The 24456-nt window shown below is 42.1% G+C and overlaps 1 protein-coding gene across 7 annotated transcripts in view; it reads right to left on the reverse strand.

Annotated features, from left to right (window-relative positions):
* The window catches only part of ARHGAP26 (Rho GTPase activating protein 26), a 416835-nt gene that overhangs the window by 20127 nt on the left and 372252 nt on the right, over window positions 1–24456 (reverse strand). For 3 of the 7 annotated variants that reach the window (XM_053666461.1, XM_053666462.1, XM_053666464.1), the window contains exon 21: window positions 18118–18213. The exons of the other annotated variants lie outside the window; for them this stretch is intronic. In XM_053666461.1, the coding sequence (XP_053522436.1) occupies window positions 18118–18213 (96 nt within the window). The remainder of the gene's footprint in view (window positions 1–18117; window positions 18214–24456) is intronic. 7 annotated transcript variants of the gene reach the window in all.

A 24456-nucleotide genomic window follows, 5' to 3' on the forward strand; every position in this document is an offset into this window, starting at 1 on the left:
AAAAAGAAATACCTCCTAAAATGTGATGGCCACATAGAGATGGCCAACAGGCATGAAAAGTTGCTCAGTGTTCCTAATCTTCAGAGAAACACAAATAAAACCACAATGAGATAAAACCTCACACCTGTCAGAATGACCATCATCAATAAAGCAACAAACAAGTGCTGGTGAGGATGCGGAGAAAAGGGAACCTTCATGCCCTGTTGGTGGGAATGCAGGCTGGTGCAGCCCCTGGGGGAAGCAGTATGGAGTTTCCTCAAAAAATTATAGATGGAACTATCTTATGACCCAGTGATTCCACCTCTGGGAATATATCCAAAGAAGCCTGAAACACTAATTCAAAAGAATATAAGCACCCCTACGTTCATTGCAGCATTATTTACAATTGCCAAGATTTGGAAGCAGCCCAAGTGTCTAGCATTAGATGAATGGATAAAGAACTGTGGTACATCTACACAATGGAATACTACTGGGACTTGGAGAGCACTGTACTGAGATAAGCCAGTCAGAGAAAGATAAGTACCATATTATTTCACTCATGTGGAATCTAACAAACAAAATAAACTAACAAGCCAAATAGAAACAGACTCATGGATAGAGAACAAACTGACAGCAGACAGAGATAACAGTACGGTGATTCCCAGAGGGAAAAGGGGGCTGGAAGAGGCTAAACGGGGATAAGTGGTGATCAAGGAGACTGGACTTGAGGTGGTGAACACACAATACAATACACAGGTTATGTATTATGGAATTATATACCTGAAACCTATGTAATGTTATTAACCAATGTCACCCCAATAAATACAAGTAAAAATTAAAAAAAATTAAAACCACTTCCTTTTTGGAAACATGCAAAAACAAGTGTAATATAAGATATTGAGATTTATCAGCTAAGGGACAAGTTACTCTAATATTACTTCAATACCTGCTCCCACTTGACTTTGCCCGTAGTCCTGGGAGAGAGCTGCCTGACTGCGAATGTGTGGTCCTCGGTGTCTTTCACAGTTGCAGCTGGTAAGAAAGGACTTCCTGTCTCAGTTTTCTCACCACAGCCAGCCCCACTAGATGATGACCTAGCAGGCACCAATGATGCCCTGGTGATGACTTCCAAACTGCAGCTCAGCGGTCAGCACAGGACAGTGAAAAAGTCCTTAGGATTTTGTTTTCTTTTTAGTGGATTTGTAGGTAGGAAGCACCCCAGTTTCTGATCTCATCTGTATGAAGAATGATGCCTTTGGCTAAAGGCATGGTTGGGAACAACGTGGGTTCTAAATGTTTTCTCACGCCCTTGGAGAGCTAAGTAGTTCTTGGCCAGTTGTATGTAGCTGAAAGTATCTGGAGTGCGGTCGGAATGCAGACTATTCATAAAGATTATAGAAATTTACTCTTCAATTCTCATGTCAATTGCCACAGTATTAACTGTAATTTGTAACAATAAACAGAATTTCACTTGTTTGTGTTTAGTCATAGCAACATTTATTTGCTATAAAATGACAATTTAAAATGTATGACCACCATGTTTTAGTATAACAATAAAATGCATTCCCCATACTACTTTCATGGTTTTTTAAACTACTGATGGAATTATGCCTTTTGTTTATTTGTGCCTCTGAGCCACATCAAGAAAACTCACTATCGACAACACCATGGGCCAGTTTTATGCACCACAGTGACCGATGCCTGTGGCAGCAGAGTGACTATAAACACACATGTTCCTCCACGGAACAGGGAACATTGTATTTTAGTTGCGATGCAACTCAGATAACACAAAGGCAGGGAATGAGAACGGCCCGAGACTCTCCGTGTTACCTTGTATTATCCTTTCGCTCCAGAAATGTCTGGCGAGAGGTTACTTAAAACTGACGATGGCACCCCTAAAATGTCCCAAACAAAAAAATGGTCAGCTCTCCTACTGGCTCTGAAACCTCCAACATCAAATCCTAAAATTCTTCTCCCACTAATGAGGCCAAAGATAACAGGATAAGAGAAAATAATTTTATAACTAGAATCTTAGCAGATGACCCCTGAAGGTCTCTCTGCAGCCTTCGGGGGGAATATCTGAGCTGAACACCCCACCACACTCTCTACCGTAAATATTCCTGGGGTCCCTTCAGGCCCCCATATCAAGGCCCAACTGCAGCAGCTCGTCTGATCTGGATTCAAGTGGAAGGCTTGCATCAGCTCTAGTTCACTGGCCCACAGTGTCCTCAAAAGTCCCAGTCAACCCCTTTGACATTCATTGGATAGTGCGGAGATAATGGTTTAGGAAGATAAGGCTAAAAGGCCTGGCAGCACGCTGGGCTGTGGCTGATAGTTCAAGCAATATCATGAGCCTGACACCCTTCTGTGGTGACTCACTCGAATGATGGAATGTCAGCTGCACCAGCAGGGCATGCCTGCCGTACTGTGGACAGGGCCTTCCACGCTCCCAGTCTAACCACGGATGTGGCAGACCCTCCCCTCTTGGGTCTCTGCGCCACAGTAGTTTAAATCTGAACTGCTGCAGGCTGAGCAGTTAAGATGACCTTTAAGAAGAAAGCAAATCTTTTTAAATTTCGACACTCAAAATTACAGCTAGCCTTGTAGACAACTGGAAAATACCAAAAAAGAAGTAATAAATTCATAATTTATACCCCTGATAATCACTGTTAACACCTTCACATATTTCCTCACTTCTGGTGGGGAGGGACCAATACTACATACAGGGTTTGGGCAAGTAGGTTTAGGGTTGTCTACATGGGAAATAGTACAATAGCTAACAGATAATCAAGAATAAACTGTGTTTCACATATTCACAACTATAAACCTACTTTTGCCCCACTCTGTACATATCAGAAGCCTTTTTCACTTATCAAAGATTTTCTGATGGTATTAAATAGCCTTTAATATCACATTTTTTGAATAGCTACAGGGTATTCTGTTATAGGGTATACCTGGATATACCTGGATTTATGTATAGCCATTCTCTTACTATGTACACTCAGAATATTATCTCCCTTTAGCTGTTATAAATAGTGCTGCAACTTACACCCTTGCTGAGGATCACTGCCTCTGTCTCCATTTGTTTCCTTAGCATGAATTCCTGAATGTTAAATTAGTGGGTCAAAGGCTAGGAGGTCTTTTTTTTTAAAAGACTCCTGGTACATCCTAGCCAACAGCTTTTCAGAAAAGTTCTACTGAATTACATTTCCACTAACAGTATGTAGGGGTGGCCCCTTCCTTCACACCATAGCCCCACCAGTGTGGAGCATTATCATTTAAAAAAAAATTAAATGGACTTTTTTTTCTGGTTCATAAAGGTTACCTCAGATTTTTCTCTTTCCCAGCACTTCCAATGATATAAAAATGAATGTAATTCCCTTCCTGTATTCTGTTTCCATCTGGAAGCAATGTTAATTTTCCAAAGGGCATTCTGCCAAGAAGGTGGTGTGGGGAAGGAGATATGCAGCTGGACAGAGAGACAGACAAATGCATCCTGGGATTCCGTGGCACGGGTGCTCTGAGAGAAACTGGGAGTGGCGGATGGGTAGGTTCGTCTAGGACTCTCAAAGACAGGGCTAAGTACAAAGGATGTGGTACTACACAGATGGAGCCAAAGAGTCCTGTGCTAGCAGCGCACTGTGGAGAAGTCACAAAACTGGCGTCTGCATCTCTCTGCAAGACAGTGAACTGTGTCCTGCAGCCCAGGCTCCCAGGCACGGGCCTCTAGTCTGGGCCATCGGATGGCTGCCCCAGGGGTGACCTCAGCGCTCCTTCAGTCCTGCTTCCCATTTGGGCCTGAACCAGGGATGTCGCTATTAAATCCAAGGAGGACAGCTTGTTTTGTTTGTTTTTCCTTTCCCCCTATAATGAAAAAGAAGAGAAATTCTGTGAAAACCTGTAAAGCCCTATCTCATCATATAATCCCGAATTAGTGAATTCTTCTTTGGAAAATATCCCTTTGAGAAGGAACCTCAAACTTCAGCCAGAGAAATGGGGCCAAAAGATGTATGGTAAACTGGACAGTGGTGAGTTAGACTATATGACACAAAAACTGATTTTATTTGTTGAAAATCTGAACACATACATTCTTTACATGTGTCCACTGAAGCTTTTACAACACAGAAATCCCACACCATTGCTGATCTCCTGAGGTTTCACGAGCCTCACGACTTCACGACGGGAAAAACCCACGTGCCCCCAAGTTGTACTGTTCGTTATTCTTCTCTGACTCGTCCTGGTGCGCACAGTATTCACAGATTGTTTCCCCTCATCGAACATGATTTCATACGCATTTTCATTCAGACAATGAGAGTCCTGATTTTTATTTTAATGATAAGAGCTGGTAAAATCCCCCTAAGGCCTTAGCAATTACATGCAATTACTTTAAATTACTTTTTAAATGATTTGTTTTTAAAATAGTTCAACTAATTTTTAAGTACAGCAATTCTGTCTGTTTTCCAGCTTTAAAATTTTTTCTGAAGTATAAGTTTCAAATAAATTTAAAACTCAGTGGAGTGTAGTGGTATGGCAAATAATTTCATGCCTTAAAGTTCAAAATCTGAGAATAGGGTCTCTGTCATTGTTAAGGTTCCTCAAGCCAATCATGTAAACCTTCTCATGTGGAATAATACAGGAATAGGAGGTAGAAGAGAAAAACTCTGAACTGGAATTAAAGAGGCCTGGACAAGGGTCCCAAGTTCAATGGCTCACCGCACAGGAAGAAACCTCAATGGAAAGGACCGGTGAGGTTAAGTGGGACAAATGCCTCTATTGTGTTTCATGATGCATTATACCTATTGAAGGTATTATTCTTTCCCGTTACACCTGAGTATAGCCCCTCAATCTTTTGCAATACCACATTTCAGGTACATCAGAATTGGTTCTTAAAATAAAATGTATTTACTCTCTTTTAACAAAAAAAATCCACAAATTATAGTTATTTATAAGGAAACATTGAAGCATTTTGGGAACACCACAAAGAGTCTATGTAGTAACATTTGTTATTTCAAAAGATCTAAATTAGCCCTGGCTGGTGTAGCTCAGTGGATTGAGCACAGGCCTGCAAACCAAAAGATTGTGGTTCGATTCCCCATCAGGGCACATGCCTGGGTTGCAGGCCAATTCCCAGCAGGGGCCATTTCCCAGCAGGGGCCATTTCCCAGCAGGGGATGGACAAGAAGCAACCATACATTGTTTCTCTCCTTCTCCTCCCTTCTAAAGATAAATAAATTTAAAAATTAAAAAAAAAAGATCTAAATTGTTGCTAAGAAATCCCAATACATCCTATCTTAAGCTGAATGCAGTATAGCTGAATGCAGTACAACTGTCATTCTCTATAGAATGAAGATATTACAAGGCCAGATAAATTCACTGTAATTTAAAAAGAAAAGAAAAGCAACAGTGTTACTCGATTCAATCTTCTACTGTCCTGAGGCCATAACTGGAAGCCGCCATTCTAATGTTAGGAATGTTTAAATGCTATTCTTAAAATAAAATATGCAGAGGGCCTTCTGCCAAGATGGAGGCATAGGTAGAAATACCGTGCCTTCTCACACAACCAAGTTTAAAAACAACAAAGTTTTAGCAACAAAAACGCAGCCAAACCACAGAAATTGAACTATTTGGAAGTCTAACAACAACAAACTATTCAGCCAAACTGGTAAGAGGGGCAGAGCCAGCAGCAGAGTGGGGTCGGGCAGGAAAGATCCACTGGACTGACCCGGACTCGAGACCCAGGCACACAGGCAGCCGTAGGCAGATACCAGGTGTGGAGTAGCAGCGAGTGGACACACTGAGGGCGCAAGGCGGCAGACACACACCCGCGCGCAGATAAACCAGCGAAGGAGTGAGAAGTGAGACGAACCTTGCAGGTCCCAGCGGCAGGAAGCAGCAAAGGGGACCACCATTGTCCCTCTCTGACCCCGCCCACACATACAGTGTCACAAACCAGCAACCTGGGTGGCCCCACCCTGGCGAACACCTAAGGCTCCGCCCCTCATATGTAACAGGTGCGAACAGAGCAAAACATGGCTCAAGAAGAACTCAAAGCCCCAGAGCCCATAACTCTAAGAGACCAAGAAATAGCCAAACTTTCAGATGCACAGTTCAAAACACTGGTGATCAGGATGCTCACAGACTGGTTGATTTTCGTCACAAATTAGAGGAACATATGAAGGCTAAACTAATTGAAATGAAGGGAAATGCACAGGAAAGTAATAGTGATGGAAAGGAAACTAGGACTCAAATCAAGGGAGTGGACCAGAAGAAAGAAAAAAATGACTAAACAGAAAAGGAAGAAGAAACAAGAATTCAAAAAAATGAGAAGAGGTTTAGAAACCTCCAGGACATCTTTAAACGTTCCAACATCAGAATTATAGGGGTACCAGAAAGCGAAGAGGAACAGCAACAAGTGGAAAACTTATTTGAACAAATAATAAAGGAGAACTTCCCCAATCTGGCAAAGGAAATAGACTTCCAGGAAATCCAGGAAGCTCAGAGAGTCCCAAAGAAGTTGGACCCAAGAAGGAACACACCAAGACACATCATCATTACATTAGCCAAGATTAAAATGAAGGAGAGAATCCTAGAGCAGCAAGAGATAAGGGGACAGTCACCTACAAAGGAGTTCCCATCAGACTGTCAGAGGATTTCTCAAAAGAGACCTTACAGACAAGAAGGGGCTGGAAAGAGGTATTCCAAGTCATGAAATCCAAAGACCTACAACCAAGATTGCTCTATCCAGCAAAGCTTTCATTTAGAATGGAAGGGCAGATAAAGTGCTTCTCAGATAAGGTCAAATTCAAGGAGTTCATCATCACCAAGCCCTTATTATATGAAATATTAAAGAGACTTATCTAAGAAAAAGCAGATAAAAAATATGAACAGTGAAAGGACAGCAAATTCAGTTATTAAGAACCACACCTAAAACAAAAGCAAACTAAGAGGACAGCTAGATCAGGAGTGAACCATAGAAATGAAGATCACATGGAGGGTTAGCAACAGGGGGGTGAGAGGAGGAGAAGGGGGGAGAAGGTACAGAAAATAAATAGCATAGACCGTAGATACAAAATAGATAGGGGGAAGGGTAAGAATAGTAGGGGAAATATAGAATCTAAAGAACTTGAGACACGTGGTCATAAACTAAAGGGGGGAATGGTGGGGGAGGGGGTGTGCAGGGTGGAGGGGAATGAAGGGGGGAAACAGAACAACCGTAATGGCATAATCAATAAAATATATTTAAAAAAAATAAAATAAAATATGCAAGCAAGGAAGTGTAACTGCCTCAGGGGATTGAAAATAGGAATCAGGGTGAACAGGCATGCATTGGACATTTTGTTTTTAACTTTATGTCTGTTTATACTGCTTGAATTTTTTAAATCATAAGCTTATATTATTTTATGATAGTAGTGGAAAGCACTCCTCTATCTATGGTGCTAGAATAACTGGATATCTGTTTGGAAAAATGGAAACTTGACCCTCCATCAGATACAGGCTATCTCAATCATAAATAACAAATGATTTCCAGGTGGGTTACAGATCTAAATGCCAAAGGCGGACAATAAAGGTTTTAGAGGAGAATAACTCTGGGAACTTACCCAATAGGGCATAAAACATACTAATTTAAAAAAAATACTGATATCCTTAACTACATTAAAATGTAGTTTTATTTATCAAAAGATGTTAAAAGAGAGCAAAATACAGCCTCTAACACATATGTGAACAAAGGGCTCATAACCAAACCACACAAGAACTCCTACTGATAAGAAAAAGACTGACAACCAAGTGGGAAATGGGCAAGAAACTTGAACAGGAACTTTAGAAGAGAAAATGCAAAAGAAAAGGTGGTCAACCTTTCTGCAAGGCAGGGAACATAGATTACAACCATAGTGAGATGATCCTGAACAACTACTGAACTGTCTACATACTTATCATCAAAATACTGAAAATACCAAGTGCTTACACAATATGGAATATCTAGAACTCCTGCACTTTGCTGGAGGAGGGATATAAATTGTTACAACCACTTTGGACAACAGCCTAACATTATCTACTGAAGGTGAAGATATCATTCATTCTCTATCACCCAGCAGTTCTATTTCCAGACATATATCCTAGAGCACAGTGTGTACATTTGCACCAGAAGACGTGTATGGGAATATGTAGAGCAAATTATTTATAAAATCAAAAACTGAAAACCTAGGATGTCAGCAAGACTAGAATGGAGAAGTAATTTTAGTATTTTAATACAGTGGTGCACTCTACTACAACAAAAATAAATAGGGACATTAATGACCCTTAAAACCACTGAGCAAAGGGGAGGAGGAGTGAATGTGGGAGGTGGGAAGTGGGAGGTGGGTGGTGGGTAGGGTAGGGGAGAGTAATGGGGGAAAATGGAGTAATGGGGGATACCTGTAATTGAACAATAAAAAATAGTAATAATAAAATGGAAAAATACACCCCAAATAATAAAATAATATCACGTAGGGATGCATACAGGTGATCCTGCTATTTGCAGATTCTGCATTTGTGAATTTACCTACTTGTTAAAATTTATTGGTAGCCCCAGAAGTAACACTCATGGTGCTTTCATAGTCATTTGCAGACACACACAGAGCAATGAAAAATGAGTTTCTCTGGGTCACCTGATGCACACATTACTATTTGAGGTAAACAAAGGGATGCTCTCCCTTCTTGTTTCAGCTCACTGGTGTTCCTAAGTGCAAGAAGGCTGTGTGTGCTGTGACTCATGGGAAGAACATGTGTTTAATGAGCTTCATTCAAGCACGACTTAGGGTGCTGCTGGTTATGACTTCAATGTTAATGATACTAAGTAAGGTGTCTTTAAACAGAAACACACGTAAAACAAGGTTATGTATTGATCACTTGGCAAAAATGTTGCAAACAGAGGCTCACAGGAACCTAACCCTGTATTTACCCTAGGATCAATGATTCCGTATCACTAATTCAGTGCTTGGGGTGATTTCACTGAACATAACTATTGCACATGACAAATAACTATATTTAAAAGATGAAAATATGAATAAAAACAAGGAGCTGATTATTGTACATGTCAGATTAGTGGTTACCTTTGTCGGGGAGAGGGAGAGGATTATAACAGGGAAGGAGAAAGCAAGGGATGTGAACACCTCTGGGGTCTAGGCAAGGTTGTCTATCTTAACCTTTTTGGTGGTTATCTGGGTGCTTGCTAAATAACTATTTTATTTACTTACTTATTTAATGTATATTTACATTTACATGCCATTTTTTCTCTTTGAATTCTCACCCAAGGATAGGTACGTTATTGATTTTAGAGAGAGAAAAGGAAGGAGAGTGTGAGAAACATCAATCAGTTGTCTCCTGTGTGCTGCTCCACGGTGATCCAACACTCAACCTAGGTCTGTGTCCTGATTGGGGGTAGAATGCACAGCCTTTTGGTACACAGGATGACCCTCCAAGCAACTGAGCCATCCAGCCAGGGCTCGTGCCTCTTTATATAACAACAAAAAAATATCTGCAAACCTATCTTAAAACATACTTATGCACAGTAAGTATGCCAACATATTAAAAGCATTCTTTGGGTGATGAGATGAAAGGTAATTTTTATTCTTTGTGCTTTTAAAATATTTTCCACATTTTCTGCAGTTAATAGGTTACATTTATAACCAAAAAACAATAATTGTTAGTAAAAAATATAATCTCCCTAATCATACAAAGTCTACTTTTATTCTCTAGAGGAAAGGTGCCCAATGGGGGCAAAACGGCAGTTCGGTTTCATTGCACTACTCTGTGGTTTAAGTTGCGTCATACAGTAGGTAGTTCCCAACTGTCTGTGCTGCTTCTCTTCTTTTTCAAACACAACCAACAAATACTTATTGAGCACCTTCCACGTGCAAGCATAACTTTTTCATACTGCTCCCCTCACACTGTGAAATAAGGTTGGCTTTTCTGGAGACTAGTTTTCTTTTGTTAAAATTAGTACATTATATCCATGATGTCTTCTTTTCGCCTGGGTATGGGGAAGTTGAGATCTCTGATGCCACACTATGAGTAAGCTGAACAACATGTTAACAACGCTGACTCAAAGTCACTGGCCATCTGGCACACTATTCTATACCATCTGCTTTCAGGGGATATTTCCTGTTTGGACTAGGGAGAGGAAAAGGAGGGAAAACGATTCAATAAGCATCTAAAGGTCCACTGCTGAAAACAAAGGAGTATCTAAAATTAGCAGTGGTGGCCCAAAATACTTCAGTTTAAAAATAAGCCCAGGGGAAGGGGGTTCCTTGAATAAGAACCTAAAATACTTCACTATATTCAGAACTCTCAGCAATAGTAAAAAGCACCCTGCTTAAAGGTAGTCTCCAGGGCGATTAAGTTAAAGTCCCACCAATCTACAACACTTGGTCTGGATACCACGAAAGGCATATAAAGCAAAGAGATAAGAAGAGATGAACTTTGATGAAAAGGCCCACAGTCCCTGACTCCCCCTCTACCAAGTAAATAGCTGACTTCCCTCTAATTCTAGTATTTATTCAAGAGTCTATGTATGAAAAATGGTTTCTGATCTGACTTTGACCTACTCAAATATATTCTCTGTACCATTTATATCTTCCCTGCCTGGCCCTGCTCTGTCACAGGACCGTGCACGAAACCCACATTCGCCCCGTGACCATGCTGCTTTCTACAACGGCTGGCACAGGCCACACTGAAGGAATGCAGTCTCCCCAGGCCTCACGGTGATTTTCACCTCTTGTTCATTTGGTCCTGAAGAGCTTATTGCCTCGACTGGAAAAAACTTTAAATGATTTCCCAGCAAAGTCACCCTTTCCAGGGGGAAAAAAAGTTTTAACATCTGTGAATGAAAACACACCAAAGGAAAATGATTTTTATACTTGTACTCCATAACCAAACACCCGCTGAGAAGTCAATGAAAATTAACACAGCCAAAAACCATTAATTCTGATCTCACAAAATTAAAAATTTCTATTATTTTCCAAATGTGAGGTAGATCCAAATTACTTTGGAAATGCTTCACATTACTAGGCAAACTTACAATGTAAGTAAGGTTTTCAACATAGATGATTTAATTTATGAGGGACCTTTTCCACGATCATTTCAAATGATCATGCATTGCAAATGAAAATCTGATCATAAACACGTCAGCACTCCCCTCTGGCTCCTGGGATGAAGACCAAGGCCTTCGCATGCACACTAACATAAGAATCTCTACCCTGGTTTCTCTACCTTTTAGCATTCCAGTCCGTCCTAGTGCACGTCATAACTACATGTACCTCCTAAACACATCGCTTAATAAATAGGTGTTGGATGAACAGCAATTCCCTGCTCATAAACTATCCATTACCTACTGAATGTGCAATAAATTTCCTACTCTGGTAGAATGGGATATGTAGTTACAGTTTATTCCTGCCCACCAGTTTCCCCACTCTCCTCCTTCTGGTTCATTTGCAGACATTCTTTTCCACCCTGAGTGATACAGGTGGGTCCAGAATCCCACTGATTTCATTTTAGGAGCAGGCATGTGATCCAGGCTGGCCACTTTGAGTACCTCTTCCTCCCCGGGACCACAGCGATAGGGTCATGAACGAATAGGTAATTGATCACAGCTCATTCATGATGTCTAGTATATGGATGCTCTTCTTTCTGGCTACAAAACTGAAATGTACTGCCTTATGGCAAGCAGAGCTCTTTTTCCCATTACATGGCAAACATCTGTCTGCAAGTGAAGTTTTTTGTTTGTTTTGTTTTTGTTTTTAAAGGAGAAAAAAAGAGCCAAGTAAAGTAACAATTTGGGTTCCTGGATCCAATTGTACTCGATGAGAGTTCCCAAAATTGTACGTTTATGAGTTCCACTTTTTCCTCAAGCTGGTTGGGTTTGTCACAATATGGCCCCAATGCTCCTCTTGTACACATCACTTGTCATCACGACCTCAGTGCTCTCCAGGTCAGCAAAACTTGTCTTAAAGGGCCACACAGTAAATATTTTCAAATTTGTGGACCAAGGAACAAAATTGAGGCTGTTTGGAGCACATTGAATTTCCTCAAAAAGCCTCAGAAGCTGGTCTATTTGTGCCATCTGTTAGAAGGGAAATTAGAAACCACCCGCTGTCTGCCTGAGCCCTGTGCTTATCGAGGAAGTTGTAATTACCTCTTTAGTGAAGGATTTGAATCATTACAGTAAATCCCTTATTCAGCACATATTGTATTAGGAAGGCATTCTGGCCCTCAAAAGGTTTTTTTCCCCTCCTCTCACCTTGTAAAGATATAATGAAGCCTTAGCTATTTGGAGCCTGGAAGAGTGACTAGTGCCTTAGCCTGATTACTTGTTGACACACACTCACAGAACAAATGTTTACTGTGCACCTACTACATGGCAGGTGCTGCTGCACACACTGGGAACACAGCGGGAAGAAGGGACGCGAGGCTTCTGCTCTCAGAAAGGTTATGATCAAGTACAGTGAGCTGCAGGGAGAGTGTGACAGCACAGGCTGTGTGGAGGAAAAAACTTGTTTGCCTTTTTAATCGACTCCTTGTAAGATTTGTATTGTATGTGTGTTTTGTGATGTGCGTAAGATAACAATTAGTAAGGTCACTATACACTTTAGAAAACAGTTTTTTTGTGTGTGTGTATAACAGACCATAGGCAAGTAAACTAAAGAAAATCATTTTAGATGGTACAAAGCACTATAAAGAAAATAACGTTGTAAGAGCTCTGAAGTCAGGCCACGTGGAGACGAGGGCCTGAGTTCGAGAAGGTGGGTGGAGGTGAGCTGAATTCTGTGGACGGCCCACATCCTCAGGAGTAACACCTGAGCTGAGCTCTCAACAAACCAGAGTGCTCAAGGCTCCTATTCTTAAATGCCAGAGCTTCTATTTATTTTAACTATTTGCAACTAAAACAAAAACCAAGGCCCATTTCCTCCTAAGCTCCTTCACATCTTTTTGCTTAGTCATTGAGCTTTTTCCTAGAATGTCATGTAAACTTAATGCAAAGGGTCCTATTTTGAAGGAAAGAACTATCGAAAGAAAATCAATAAATGTTTGATTGGTGATAGCAGAATTCCCAGTAGTGGCTGGTGACAGCTAAACATACTTTTCCTGTAAGAAACTGTTTCCTGGTAAAGCTAAAAAGTCATTCTGTTTGGGGACACAAATGTTTTTGCCTTTTTAGTAACATCTGTATGAACCCTTAAAAGTACATGTTGCTTATTCCTTTTCAGAAGAAAGGAATTACAATAAGCCACAAATAAAACAAACAAACAAATACAAACAGTCTGGAGACTTCTCCTCTTTTGTGTGAGCTGCCATATCTCCAGGTGTCCACAGACCAAGTCCATGGTTAAACATCCTAGTCATTACACCTCCTTTTTCTCAGGTCACTCTGACTTTCACTACTTGAGGTATAACGTTTCTGAAGTTCTACTCACTTTTTGTCAGTGTAGTTACGTCAGTTCACCCACAAAGATACTCAGTTCCCTTCAGAAGTCACCAGTCTATGTTTTCAAATACACACCCACCTGAAATGTAAGAATAAGCCTTCTACAAATGCCATACCCCAATGTCTATACCAGGTCTCTGTCAGCTATTCCTTCTTACTGTCACCTTGGCCTATAGTGACAAAATGGTACGCTGCACGGACTTGAGCTTCCTGTCATTCTCTCAGGAAACCATGGAAAGGAAAGGAGAATCCTCCCAAGGGAAGAATATTGCAAATCACAATTTAGCAAATTACAAAAATAAAGGAAATAAAATGTATTTTACAAAATGAAAAGGCTTCACACCATCAAGTAATTAAAGGAGTCAGGCTGGACTGAAGCCTAAAAATCTGTTTTTTAACATGCTGTCCCCACTTCCGCTTTACCCCAGCCACCTGGTTCTGACAAGCAAGCAGAGACGGGGAACCACAGTCCTTCGTGTCCGCAGGTTCCAGGTCAGCTCTGCAATGTGAACGCACTGGCTGCTTAGTAGGCAAAACATGTTTATGATTATTTTGTTTCTTTAAAAATTTTGTCTTATTCACATGGATTTTCTCATTATTTTTGGCTTGGCTAACATGTAGAAACTTCTTATCCAATGAATTAATAAAGTATGTGCTAATCTATGATTTGGTCAAAAGAACCCAAGAATTGCTGAGAACAGAGGGACCAGTTTAAGCTGGAATAGACTGGGAAAGTTTCCCCTGAGTTGGAGTGTTTTCTTCTTCCACTTTGGGTTTAAAATTGAGGGGGCTCTGGTCATTCTTTGGCAAAGGAGAGTCAGTGCTAAAGGCATAAGAGCCCCCACTCTGCTGAGACAAGAGGCAGCAACAGCACCAAGACTTGCCCCTAAAAGAACAGCTTCTACTGGTACAGAGGGCTTATGACATGCCAGGCTCTGGGCTGAGCATTTTTTTGTCACTGACTTGTCCCAAAAACCTCTCAAGAGCTGTCCTGATTTTGCAGAGGGTTAAGTGCAAAGCTGGAAAAGTGGAGCCATTTTCTGAGAGTCAGAAAGTGGTGGTGCTGGGCCTGAACCAAGGCAGCCTGACTCCAGAACAGGGGCCTTTCTGAATGCGCGGGCCCACTGCAGTCCTCTGGTCTTCCTCCACAGCTCCCTTACAAGTACCTGGCTCGCACGCCTTACAGGCCCGGTGGACTGAAGGGGCGGCTGGGCCTGAGGCAAACAAAGCAAGCTGACTTAAAGGGGATTTGCCTGAATTGCCCTGGAACCTATTGACCCAGGTAAAAATCCAGTTCCAAGATCTCATAAATACACATTAAATAGAAAATAAAGAGTACTTTCATGGGTTATCTGTTTTCAGAGAATACCTGCCATATTTGATAAACAGACTTCTAAATGAAAATATTTTTAAAAACAGTGAATTAACAGTTAAATGCAGAAGTCTGGTTCTGCCACTGACTGGACTTATTGGCTCTGTGGCCTTGGGCAACTCCATTTCTGTGTCCCTCATTTCCCTGTCCTGCTTAGAACAGAGATGATTAATAGTAACTATACCTCACAGGACTGCTAAGAATTGAAGGAGATCACACACATATACTTAGTATATGAAAGCTTAATATACAGTAAGTGGTCACCGAACAGTGACTGTTATGATTAGAATATGCTTGACTTGTCCTGAAAAAAAAGGTTCTATTTTTAAAAGGAAAATTGGCCTTAAGGACTTAATACTCATACCATCTATAAATCCTAAGGTCCAGATCCAAATAGAAGTGAAAATGAGGGGAAAACGGCACCATCACTTAACCAAAAGCAAAGAGAGAAAAAGTCATAGGCCTCAAGTCCTAGGGCTTTCGCCCCTAGGATCATTTTCCCTTTTAGCACAGCCCTGTTACTTGTGTCTGCACAGCAAAGCCCCCAACAGAAAACACACAGAGGCAAGTTCAAAGGCGCTCGGGTTGTCTTACCTGTGGCAGATAGGGCCTTAGGTATCAAATAACCTGTGCCCAAAGTCCAGAATTTCATATTCAAGTGGAGGTGTCAATACTGAGCTCTGGGCCTTAATTAAGCCCCAGTCTCCTTTTTCAGGGCAGGCCAATGGGAGATGTCTGGTTTTCCATTGGCTCTCTCAGAGAAAAGCTGGAAGGCTCAATGCTGCAGAAACGGGGCCTGGGAAGGTGGGAGGACAGGCACTACCCACCAGCCCGCACCCATTCTGGAGGTGTTGGTGGAGAGGTTCTGAATTCCTGGGTGCTCTTGTGGACAGCTTCCCGAGAAGCCCACGTGGGGAGGGCAGGTGCGGGGACAGGGTTGTAAGGCAGTACTTCCTCTGTGGGGTGGGCCTTTTCTCAAGGATGACTCCATGCTCTTAAAAGCAGCATCGTACAGGTTACAGGCAAATGCTGCCAGGGGTGAGGCTGCTCATTCTCAGAATATCCTGTGAGGCAAGTAGCAAAGAGCTGCCAGCACTAAGTAGACAAGGCAGGCTAGGCTGGATACTTGGACATGAGAAGACAATGATTTGCTGAATTTCTTGGGACGGCAGGTGGATCATTGTAGCAGTTTCCCTCCCTTCTTCTTCTAAGCCATGGGCCTGTCGACATATAACTTCCCCCCTCTCCCTCTTGTCCTCACTTCTGCCAACAGACTATGTTCTGGTTCTTTAAGTAGGGGGGCACCTTTAGACAGGCTTAGAGAGACTCACTGAGAAACATCCTGTGGGGAATGCAAGGGCGAGTGAAAAGGGCTGTGGAGGCAGGTGGAGCGAGGGTGGGACTCCACCTTGCTCTCCTCATCTGAAAACCAGGGAAAGTATTGCCCCACGGGGCCTTGATGGGGCACATCAGCTACATAAGGGGCTGGGCACCACCTCTGGCCCACAGAGAGTGTTCCCGACGTAACAGCAGGTACTGATACTTACTGAATTTGATAAACCAGTAGAGTTAAGGAGTTAATAACTAAACAAAACTAGCCAGGAAGAAGGATGCAAAGGTTCTGTTTAATCCAAATATTCAAATCACCTTACTTTCTCTTCTCTTCCCTCCCCACCTTGTTTTTTGGGGAAAAAAGATGCCCCATAACATATTTTAATACATATATAGTTTTTAATACAGAAATAAAATTCATTGTTTCTGTTTCCAGCTAGAAAAGTAATTTGTACTTGAAGTAGAAAACGAAGAAAGAATAACAGGCAAAATCCCAAACTATTCAAGCCCCCCAAATTAAAAACAGAACTCCCATACGATGCAGCACTTCCACTTCTGGGTTTTTATGCAAAGTAAACAAAAACACTAACTTGAAAAGAGTTGCACCTCCATGTTCTCTGCAGCATTATTTATAAGAGCCAAGACATGGAAATGATCTAAGTGTCTATCACTGAGCAAATAGATACAGAAGATGTGGTATGTGTGTATGTGTGTGTGTGTGTGTATATATATATATATATATATATATATCACAATGTAATGTATTCATCCATATAAAATAATCAAATCTTCCCACTTGCAACAACATGGATGGACACTGAGGGCAATGTGCTAAGTGAAATAAGTTAGAGAGAGAAGGTACACACTTCCAGCTATAAAAATAAATGTCAAGAGAATGTAACGTACAGTAGGGTGACTGTAGTTAATACTGTATTCCATATTATTACTTAGATAAGAGGTCTCAAAAAAAATTATCACAAAACAAAACTGTTGTATAACTATGCATGATGACAGATGTTAACTAGACTGTGGTGGTCACTTCCCAATGCAGGGTGGGGTAAAAGTAAGTTTACAGTTCTTCATACAGAAAATAATACAATTAATAAATAATAATACGAGAATAAACTCTGTGTTTTACATACCTGTAACTGTAAACCTACTTTTCTCCACCTTGTATATACAAATATTGAGTCATTATATTGTACACCCAAAACTAATATAATGTTACCTGTCCAACTATAGCTCAATAAAACAAAACAAAACCAACTATCAATATTCTTGACCTAATTTACCACTGTTAACATGTTGGTGACTGTTTTAGAACCCTTATGTGTACATATGTGCCCATATGTACTTTGTTTTGTGTGTTAAAAATGATACTATATTTCACATAATTTTTACTTTTTTCTACAAAATAGATAATTATGAAAATATTCCCATGTCAATCAAATTTATCAGCTATATAAGATTTAATCACTGCACTGTAGTCTGTGGCTGTGTGATAATTACCAAATCATCATCATTGTTGGACATTTAAATCCTTTTTATTTATTTTTTTGCTATTTTAAGTAACACTGAGATAAAAGTCCATCTACCTTTGCATGTATCTGCAATCATTTCCTTGTGATAATATTAGGAGTACAGGTGCTGAGTCAAAGGGTAACCCTATCTCAAGGCTTCTGACTTTCCATACTGCTTCCAAGAAAGGTTGTGCTATTTTACAGCCACACCCACAGTGGGGCAATTTGGCCTCACGCATGTTCCTCCTACCCCACACCTTTGGTCTCTTGGGTAAATGGATTTTGTTGCTTCTGTCAAATGAGCTAATTGTGACTGCTGAGACAAAAATGGGGGACTTCTGGCCAAGATGGAGGCATAGGTGGAAACACTATACCTCTTCGCACAACCAAATTTAAGAAAAACAAAGATTTAGAAACAAAAACACAACCAAAGCAAACAGAAAATTGAACTGTACCAAAGTCCAGCAACAAGGAACCGTTCATCCAGACTGGTAAGAGGGGCGGAGTCGAGGGCTGGTGGAACAGGGTCCCGGCAGTGGTAGTTGGCAGACCTGAGTGAGTGCAGGGACGAAAACCCAGTAAGGCTTGCAAGGTGGCTAGCTGACCGTGGAAACACATTCACGTGCGAATAAACAAGGCAGGTTTAAAAACAGTCAGAGAGACAGACCTCGCAACCCAGGGCCTCACTCATGGGAAATAAAACCTAAAAACACTGATTGGAAAAACTTTTGGGGGTTGAGGTGCCAGGAGAGGCTCCCAGCCTCACAGAAGAGTCCTTTGGGGAGACCCATAGGGTCCTAGAGTGTACAAAAGCCCACCCACTTGGGAACCAGCACCAGAAAGGCCCAATTTGCTGGTGGAAAGCAGCAGAGGGGACCAAAATCTGAGAGAGAGAGAGATTGAGAAACAAGTGCCAAGGCTCCCTCTGACCCCACCCCCATATACAGCCTTAAAACCCAGCAACTTGGGTTGCCCCGTCCTGGGGAACACCTAGGCTCTGCACCTCATATGTAACCGGTGCAAACAGACCAAAATATTATGGCTCAAGCAGAAGAACAGCTCAAAGCCCCAGAACCAATACTTCTAAGCAACAAAGAGACAGCCAACCTATCAGATGCACAGTTCAAAACACTGGTGATCAGGATGCACACAGAACTGGTTGATTTGAGTTGCAAATTAGAGGAACATATGAAGGCTAAACTAAGTGAAATGAAACAAAATGCACAGGGAACCAATAGTGGTGAAAAGAAAACTGGGACTAAAATCAATGGAATGGACCAGAAGGAAGAAACAACCAAACAAACAAAAGAATGAAGAAATAAGAAATCAAAAAAATGAGGAGAGGTTTAGGAACCTCCAGGACATCTTTAAACGTTCCAACATCTGAATTATAGGGGAACCAGAAGGGGAAGAGGAAGAGTAACAAGTGGAAAACTTATTGGAACAAATAATAAAGGAGAACTTCCCCAATTTGGCAAAGGAAATAGACTTCCAGGAAGTCCAGGAAGCTCAGACAGTCCCAAAGAAGGAACACATCAGAATTACATTAGCCAAGATTCAAATGAAGGAGATAATTCTAGAGCAGCAAGAGATAAGGGGACAGTCACCTACAAAGGAGTTCCCATCAGACTGTCAGAGGATTTCTCAAGAGAACTTATAGGCAAGAAGGGGTAGGAAAGAAGTATTCCAAGTCATGAAATCCAAAGACCTACATCCAAGATTGATCTACCCAGCAAAGCTTTCATTTAGAATGGAAGGGCAGATAAAGAGCTTCTCAGATAAGGTCAAACTCAAGGAATTCTTCATCACCAAGCCCTTATTATAGGAAATGTTAAAGGGACTTATCTAAGGAAAAGATAAAAAAGATGAACAGTGAAAGCACAGCAAACTCACAGTTATTAAGAACCACACCTAAAACAAAAGCAGTCTAAGAGGACAGTTAGATCTGGAGCAGAACCATAGAAATGGAGATCACATGGAGGGTTAGCAACAGGGGAGTGGGAGGAGAAGGGGGGAGTAGGTACAAAAATAAGTAGCAGAGACGGTAGGTAGAAAATAGACAGGGGGAGGGTAAGAATTGTATGGGAAATGTAGAAGCTAAAGAACTTGTGACCCATGGACATGAACTAAAGGGGGGAATGATGGGGGAGGGGATATGCAGGGTGGAGGGGAATGAAGGGGGGAAATGGGACAACTGTAATGGCATAATCAATAAATTATATTTAAAAAATGGGGCTGATGTAATCTAGGTTCAAATCATTTCTCCAAAATAAATGAGGCTGCTCTGAACCACTGCAGTGTTTCACAACAAGGGGGTTGGGGAGACAAAGGAGGTAGGTTTGTTCTCCCTTGACCTCTTCTCCTGAATTGAGAATCACTAGCTTCCTCCAGTCCATCAGTCGGCACGCAGACTCTGAACACTGAATTACAGCAGGGGGAATGAATGAGCTTATATATAGTAAGGACATGCGTGCTGACCACAAACACATGCACGGATACCCATCACACCTCCAGCTGCCAAACTGGAGACATTCTGGCAGGTAAAATGTCCTTTCATAACCCCCATGGAACCAAGGGAGGGATGTTCCTCCTCACACATTTGTTTGTTTGTTTGTTTTAGGGGAGAGAAAATAATATGCAATAAGTTAATTGGGGTTGGAGACTAAAATATTTGTAATGGGCATTTCCATTTCAGCTAATTAAAAAGAGGCATTCTTCACCTCCTGATGAGCAGGAAGGGACAGCTGGCATTTTGGAGTTGGCAAATTCCTCCTGAAAAATCAATGTTGTCCCTGTATTTGATAGACTGATCTGGTCTAAGGTTTATTTGTTGAAACAGATGATTTAATATTCAGACTGTCAGCATGTGCACACATATGTTGTTTTCCTCTAACCCTTTTCCCTCCATGGAACTTCCAGAAAATTCTACTGAAATTAAGAAAATTGAGTCCTTCCCCAAGTCCCTTTTAACATCTTCCCCATCAGAATCTCTGCCTCCTCACAGGGACAACAGAGAGAGGCTTATTTTGATATCTAAGAGGAGCTCATTCAGTGTGGAGCCGCAGGGCTTGCACTTGTATTTGCAGACATCCGCTGGACACCTAGGAGTTGGTGAAGGAGGCCATGCCCCTGGTATGCCTTTGTGCACAACCAGAGGCAGTGAGCAGCCTGGGGGAATTTCCACTGTGGATGCAGCTGCCGCTTTCTGGGTAACTCACCGTACGTGTGGGCAGGGAAGAACTTGAGAAATGAGTTGTCTGGAGCCAACTCATTCTGCAAGTTGCTCCGCAGCAGATGATGGACTGTGGGTGCAGTTTTGCAACTGCTGAGGATAAGGCAAACTCCCAGTGGGTTAGTGCCACAGCCCAGGGCGTTGTGTTCTTTAGATCAGTAGCCGAGGTAAGTTAACAGTAGTCACAGTGAACATTTACCAAGGGCTCATTTCAAGGCAGATCACAGAGTGCTTTGTGGCCATGATCTCCTCAGTCCCCACCAGACCAGCAGATGATACCATGCATAACTGGTATTCTGGAAAATCACAGAAAACCTTCCAGAATGTTTTACTCTTTACATGCATCAACTTACCTCTTGCCCCTCATCTTGCAAGCACTCGGCCAAGCACTCCGTTTACACATGTTTGGTGAGGTGATGTTGCCACCAGAGAACAGTCTAAATTCCCCTACAGGCCTTATCTAGGAAAAGAAACTAGCTTGTTTGCCACTTTTAAATTGCATGAGGCATAAGGAGAATAGCGGTAAAACTAAAGTAGCCAGTCTGCTGCCGACGCATTGCTTCAGATGGAGTCAACAGAACTAGATGACCGGGGCTCCTAGCAACTAGTCGCATCAATGTGCCAAAGAATCTGTGTTATAAAGATCGGATGGACTATGATTGCACAAGGACCATACCCTAATAAAATAGTTTTCTTGACATGATTTATGGAAGCTACTACTTACATAGGATCTGAATTTGAGAACTAAGTGGCTAAAGATAGTGACTATTTACTTAAGAACTAGAATGGCCAGGCCACCATACTGACAGTGCAAAAGATTTGTCTCTATTTCTAGGAAACTTCAGGACATTCTGGCCTGACACATTTAGTGATGAGTAAATAAAACCCAACTGCTATGTGGATTATTTCCTAGGCCAATTACCTAAGGTCAATGAGAATTCATCTTGTGTATCTTCTGTGTTAATGACAAGTTTCGGACAAAGAAATTATTAGCTCATCAACAAAACAAGTTTTATTTATTGTTAAGTAAAATGGATTCAAGTGATGAACAGTTGTGAAGCATTTACTCTGAGCCAGGCCTTGTCCCAGGATCTAAGAATCCTGTGGTTCCAAGACAGGATGGTCCTTACTCTCATGACACTTATAATGTCTTGAGGAGAAAAGGACAAGAAGCAGATAAACTATCAGGCAAGAAGATTTCAGAGAGAAAGTGCTGTGAAGAAAATAAAACAGGTGATGTGGTAGACAGTGATGGGTGGGGGTCAGAGGGGTTAGGATGGGCGGGGCATGAGGATGAGGAAAGAACCTTCTTCTCAGGCAGCAGGAACAGGTGTTGCTAAGGCCCTGTGGCAAGAATGAACTTGCTTTGTACAAGGAACAGAATAAGCGCAGGAGCATGACAAGCAAGCGGAAAGCCATGGGAACAGCAGTTGGGGAGTTTAGGCAAGGCAAGTGAGGGCCAGGCCATGTACCCAGGATAAAGAGGTTAGATTTTATTCTATGCGCAACTGGAAGGCACTGGAGAGCTGAAGCAAATTCCTGAATCTGAGGCACTGCTAAACATTAAATGTGTTCATAGAGTTAAAAAAACAACAACCTGCCCTGGCTGGTGTGGCTCAGGGGATTGAGTGTTGGCCTGCAAACTGAAGAATCGCTGGTTCAATTCCCAGTCAGGGCACATGCCTGGGTTGTGGGCCAGGTCCCCAGTGGGGGCCATGTGAGAAGCAACCACACATTGATGTTGATGTTTCTCTCCCTTTCTCCCTCCTTTCCCCTCTGTCTAGGAATAAATAAATATTTTAAATAATCTTAAACTAAAAAAAAACCCTGATTATCTCAAAGATAGTGCCATTTCCTAAGTGGGGGACAAAATTCCACTTTTGGCAAAACTGTCCAGAAATCTTTTTCAATGGATTTTATGTGTTACACATTCAGGGAAAAGAACACATTTTTAGTACTAAGCTCTAGGCAGTGTGCTAGGTGCTAAGGAGATGCCATTGAGAGAACATCATTGGCCCACAGAGCATGGGGCAAACACCTGGGAGGAGACAACACACCATGGTAATGCTCTAGTGAGGGTCAAGTGCTTTCCTAATGTGTAGGGGTTACTCCACCCAGTTGAGGAGAGAGACTCAGGAGAGGCTTTCTGAAAGAAGTGACATTTAATAACAGCATCTCATCTCCCTGGAGATGAGGAGACACAGGGCAAGATTAGGAAATGAAACAGGTTTAGTAGGGCCCAAGAGAAGAGTTTTAACAAAGGCTGTGGTATCAAGTTGGGCGGACCATCCAGGGCCTCACTGGCCATAAGGTAGCCAGGGATTCTGGAGTTTATGGTACCCGTGAGGGCCGTCAATGACCTTGAAGTGGGCAGCTTTGTATTCAAAGGGAGTTGTATTGTATTGTATTGTATTGTATTCAAGGGTCAGGAGGAAAGTTTTGGGAGTATTGTATTCGAGTTTGCACGCTGGAACGACCTGAGGGATGCAGTAAAGAGAGGGAGCTGGAGGGGACCGTCAAGGGTCAGGAGGAAAAGTCAGGCAGGGCTTTGGTGAGGGCGGGGGGAGCAGGGATAGAGCCAAGTGGCTGATGTGAGAGAGGCAGAACTGACATGTCTCGATCACTGGGGAGAAGTCAATAATAAATAAAAAGAGGTAAAGGAAGCTGGCCAGGTTTCCAGGCACCAGTAGGAGATGGGCAGATTTCACGGAAACAGAAAGCACAGGGTGAGGAACAGGAGTGACTGCAGGGGAGAGGAAGCACTCACACGCGACAGTCGCCTGGCATGGGGGCTGGGCAGACAGTGGATATATGGGTCGACAGGAGAAATGGGCAGAAGATCTGGGGTGTGGACAGTTTTTGGCATGTTGCTGGTGTTTAGAAACATGGACAGGATAAAATCAATCAAAGAGTTAAGACAGATTTAAAAACAGATCCTAAGAAGTGAGAACTTAAAAGGGGAAAAGGAGCCTTTGAAGGAGACAGAGTGAGCAAGAAAACTGGAGAATGGGGTATCACCAAAAGAAGCAAAGAGGAGTCTTTAAACAAAGGAGGCCCTTGACCATGTCCACTGTTGCCAGAAATCGGGGAAGACGAGGCTGAGTGGGGTCTATGAGATGGCGCAGGGAGGTGACTGGTGGCCTTGGTAAGAGCAGTGCCAGCAGGGCCGTTGGGGACAGAACCCAGGCTGAGTGGGGAGGGAGGATGGAGGAAGGCCTATATTTAGTCTTGAGAGTAGGGATGAAAAAAATTGATCATAGGACTCCCCCACATTACAAATCAAATGTGGATTTTCCAAACATTGGAAACAATCCCACATTTTTAAAACAGGAAATAAAAGGGCCATTTCAGAGCAAATTACCTCAGGCAAAAAGAAGTCAAAGAAATCCTCCCAAGATTTCTCCTTCCAAATGCATTCTGCAGTGGCCACCCAATATCTTGGCACTTATGAACCTCACTCGCTCCCAGCGAGCCAAGCCCCCAGAACAGGGAAGATAATCCTGAGGTGGTAAACTACAACCGCAACACAGTGTTTTTCCTGAGCAGCAAGGGCAACATTCAG

This window comes from Artibeus jamaicensis, unplaced genomic scaffold (assembly GCF_021234435.1).
Source record: "Artibeus jamaicensis isolate MK-2021 breed Jamaican fruit bat unplaced genomic scaffold, CSHL_Jam_final contig_456, whole genome shotgun sequence".
Taxonomy (NCBI): Eukaryota; Metazoa; Chordata; class Mammalia; order Chiroptera; family Phyllostomidae; genus Artibeus; species Artibeus jamaicensis.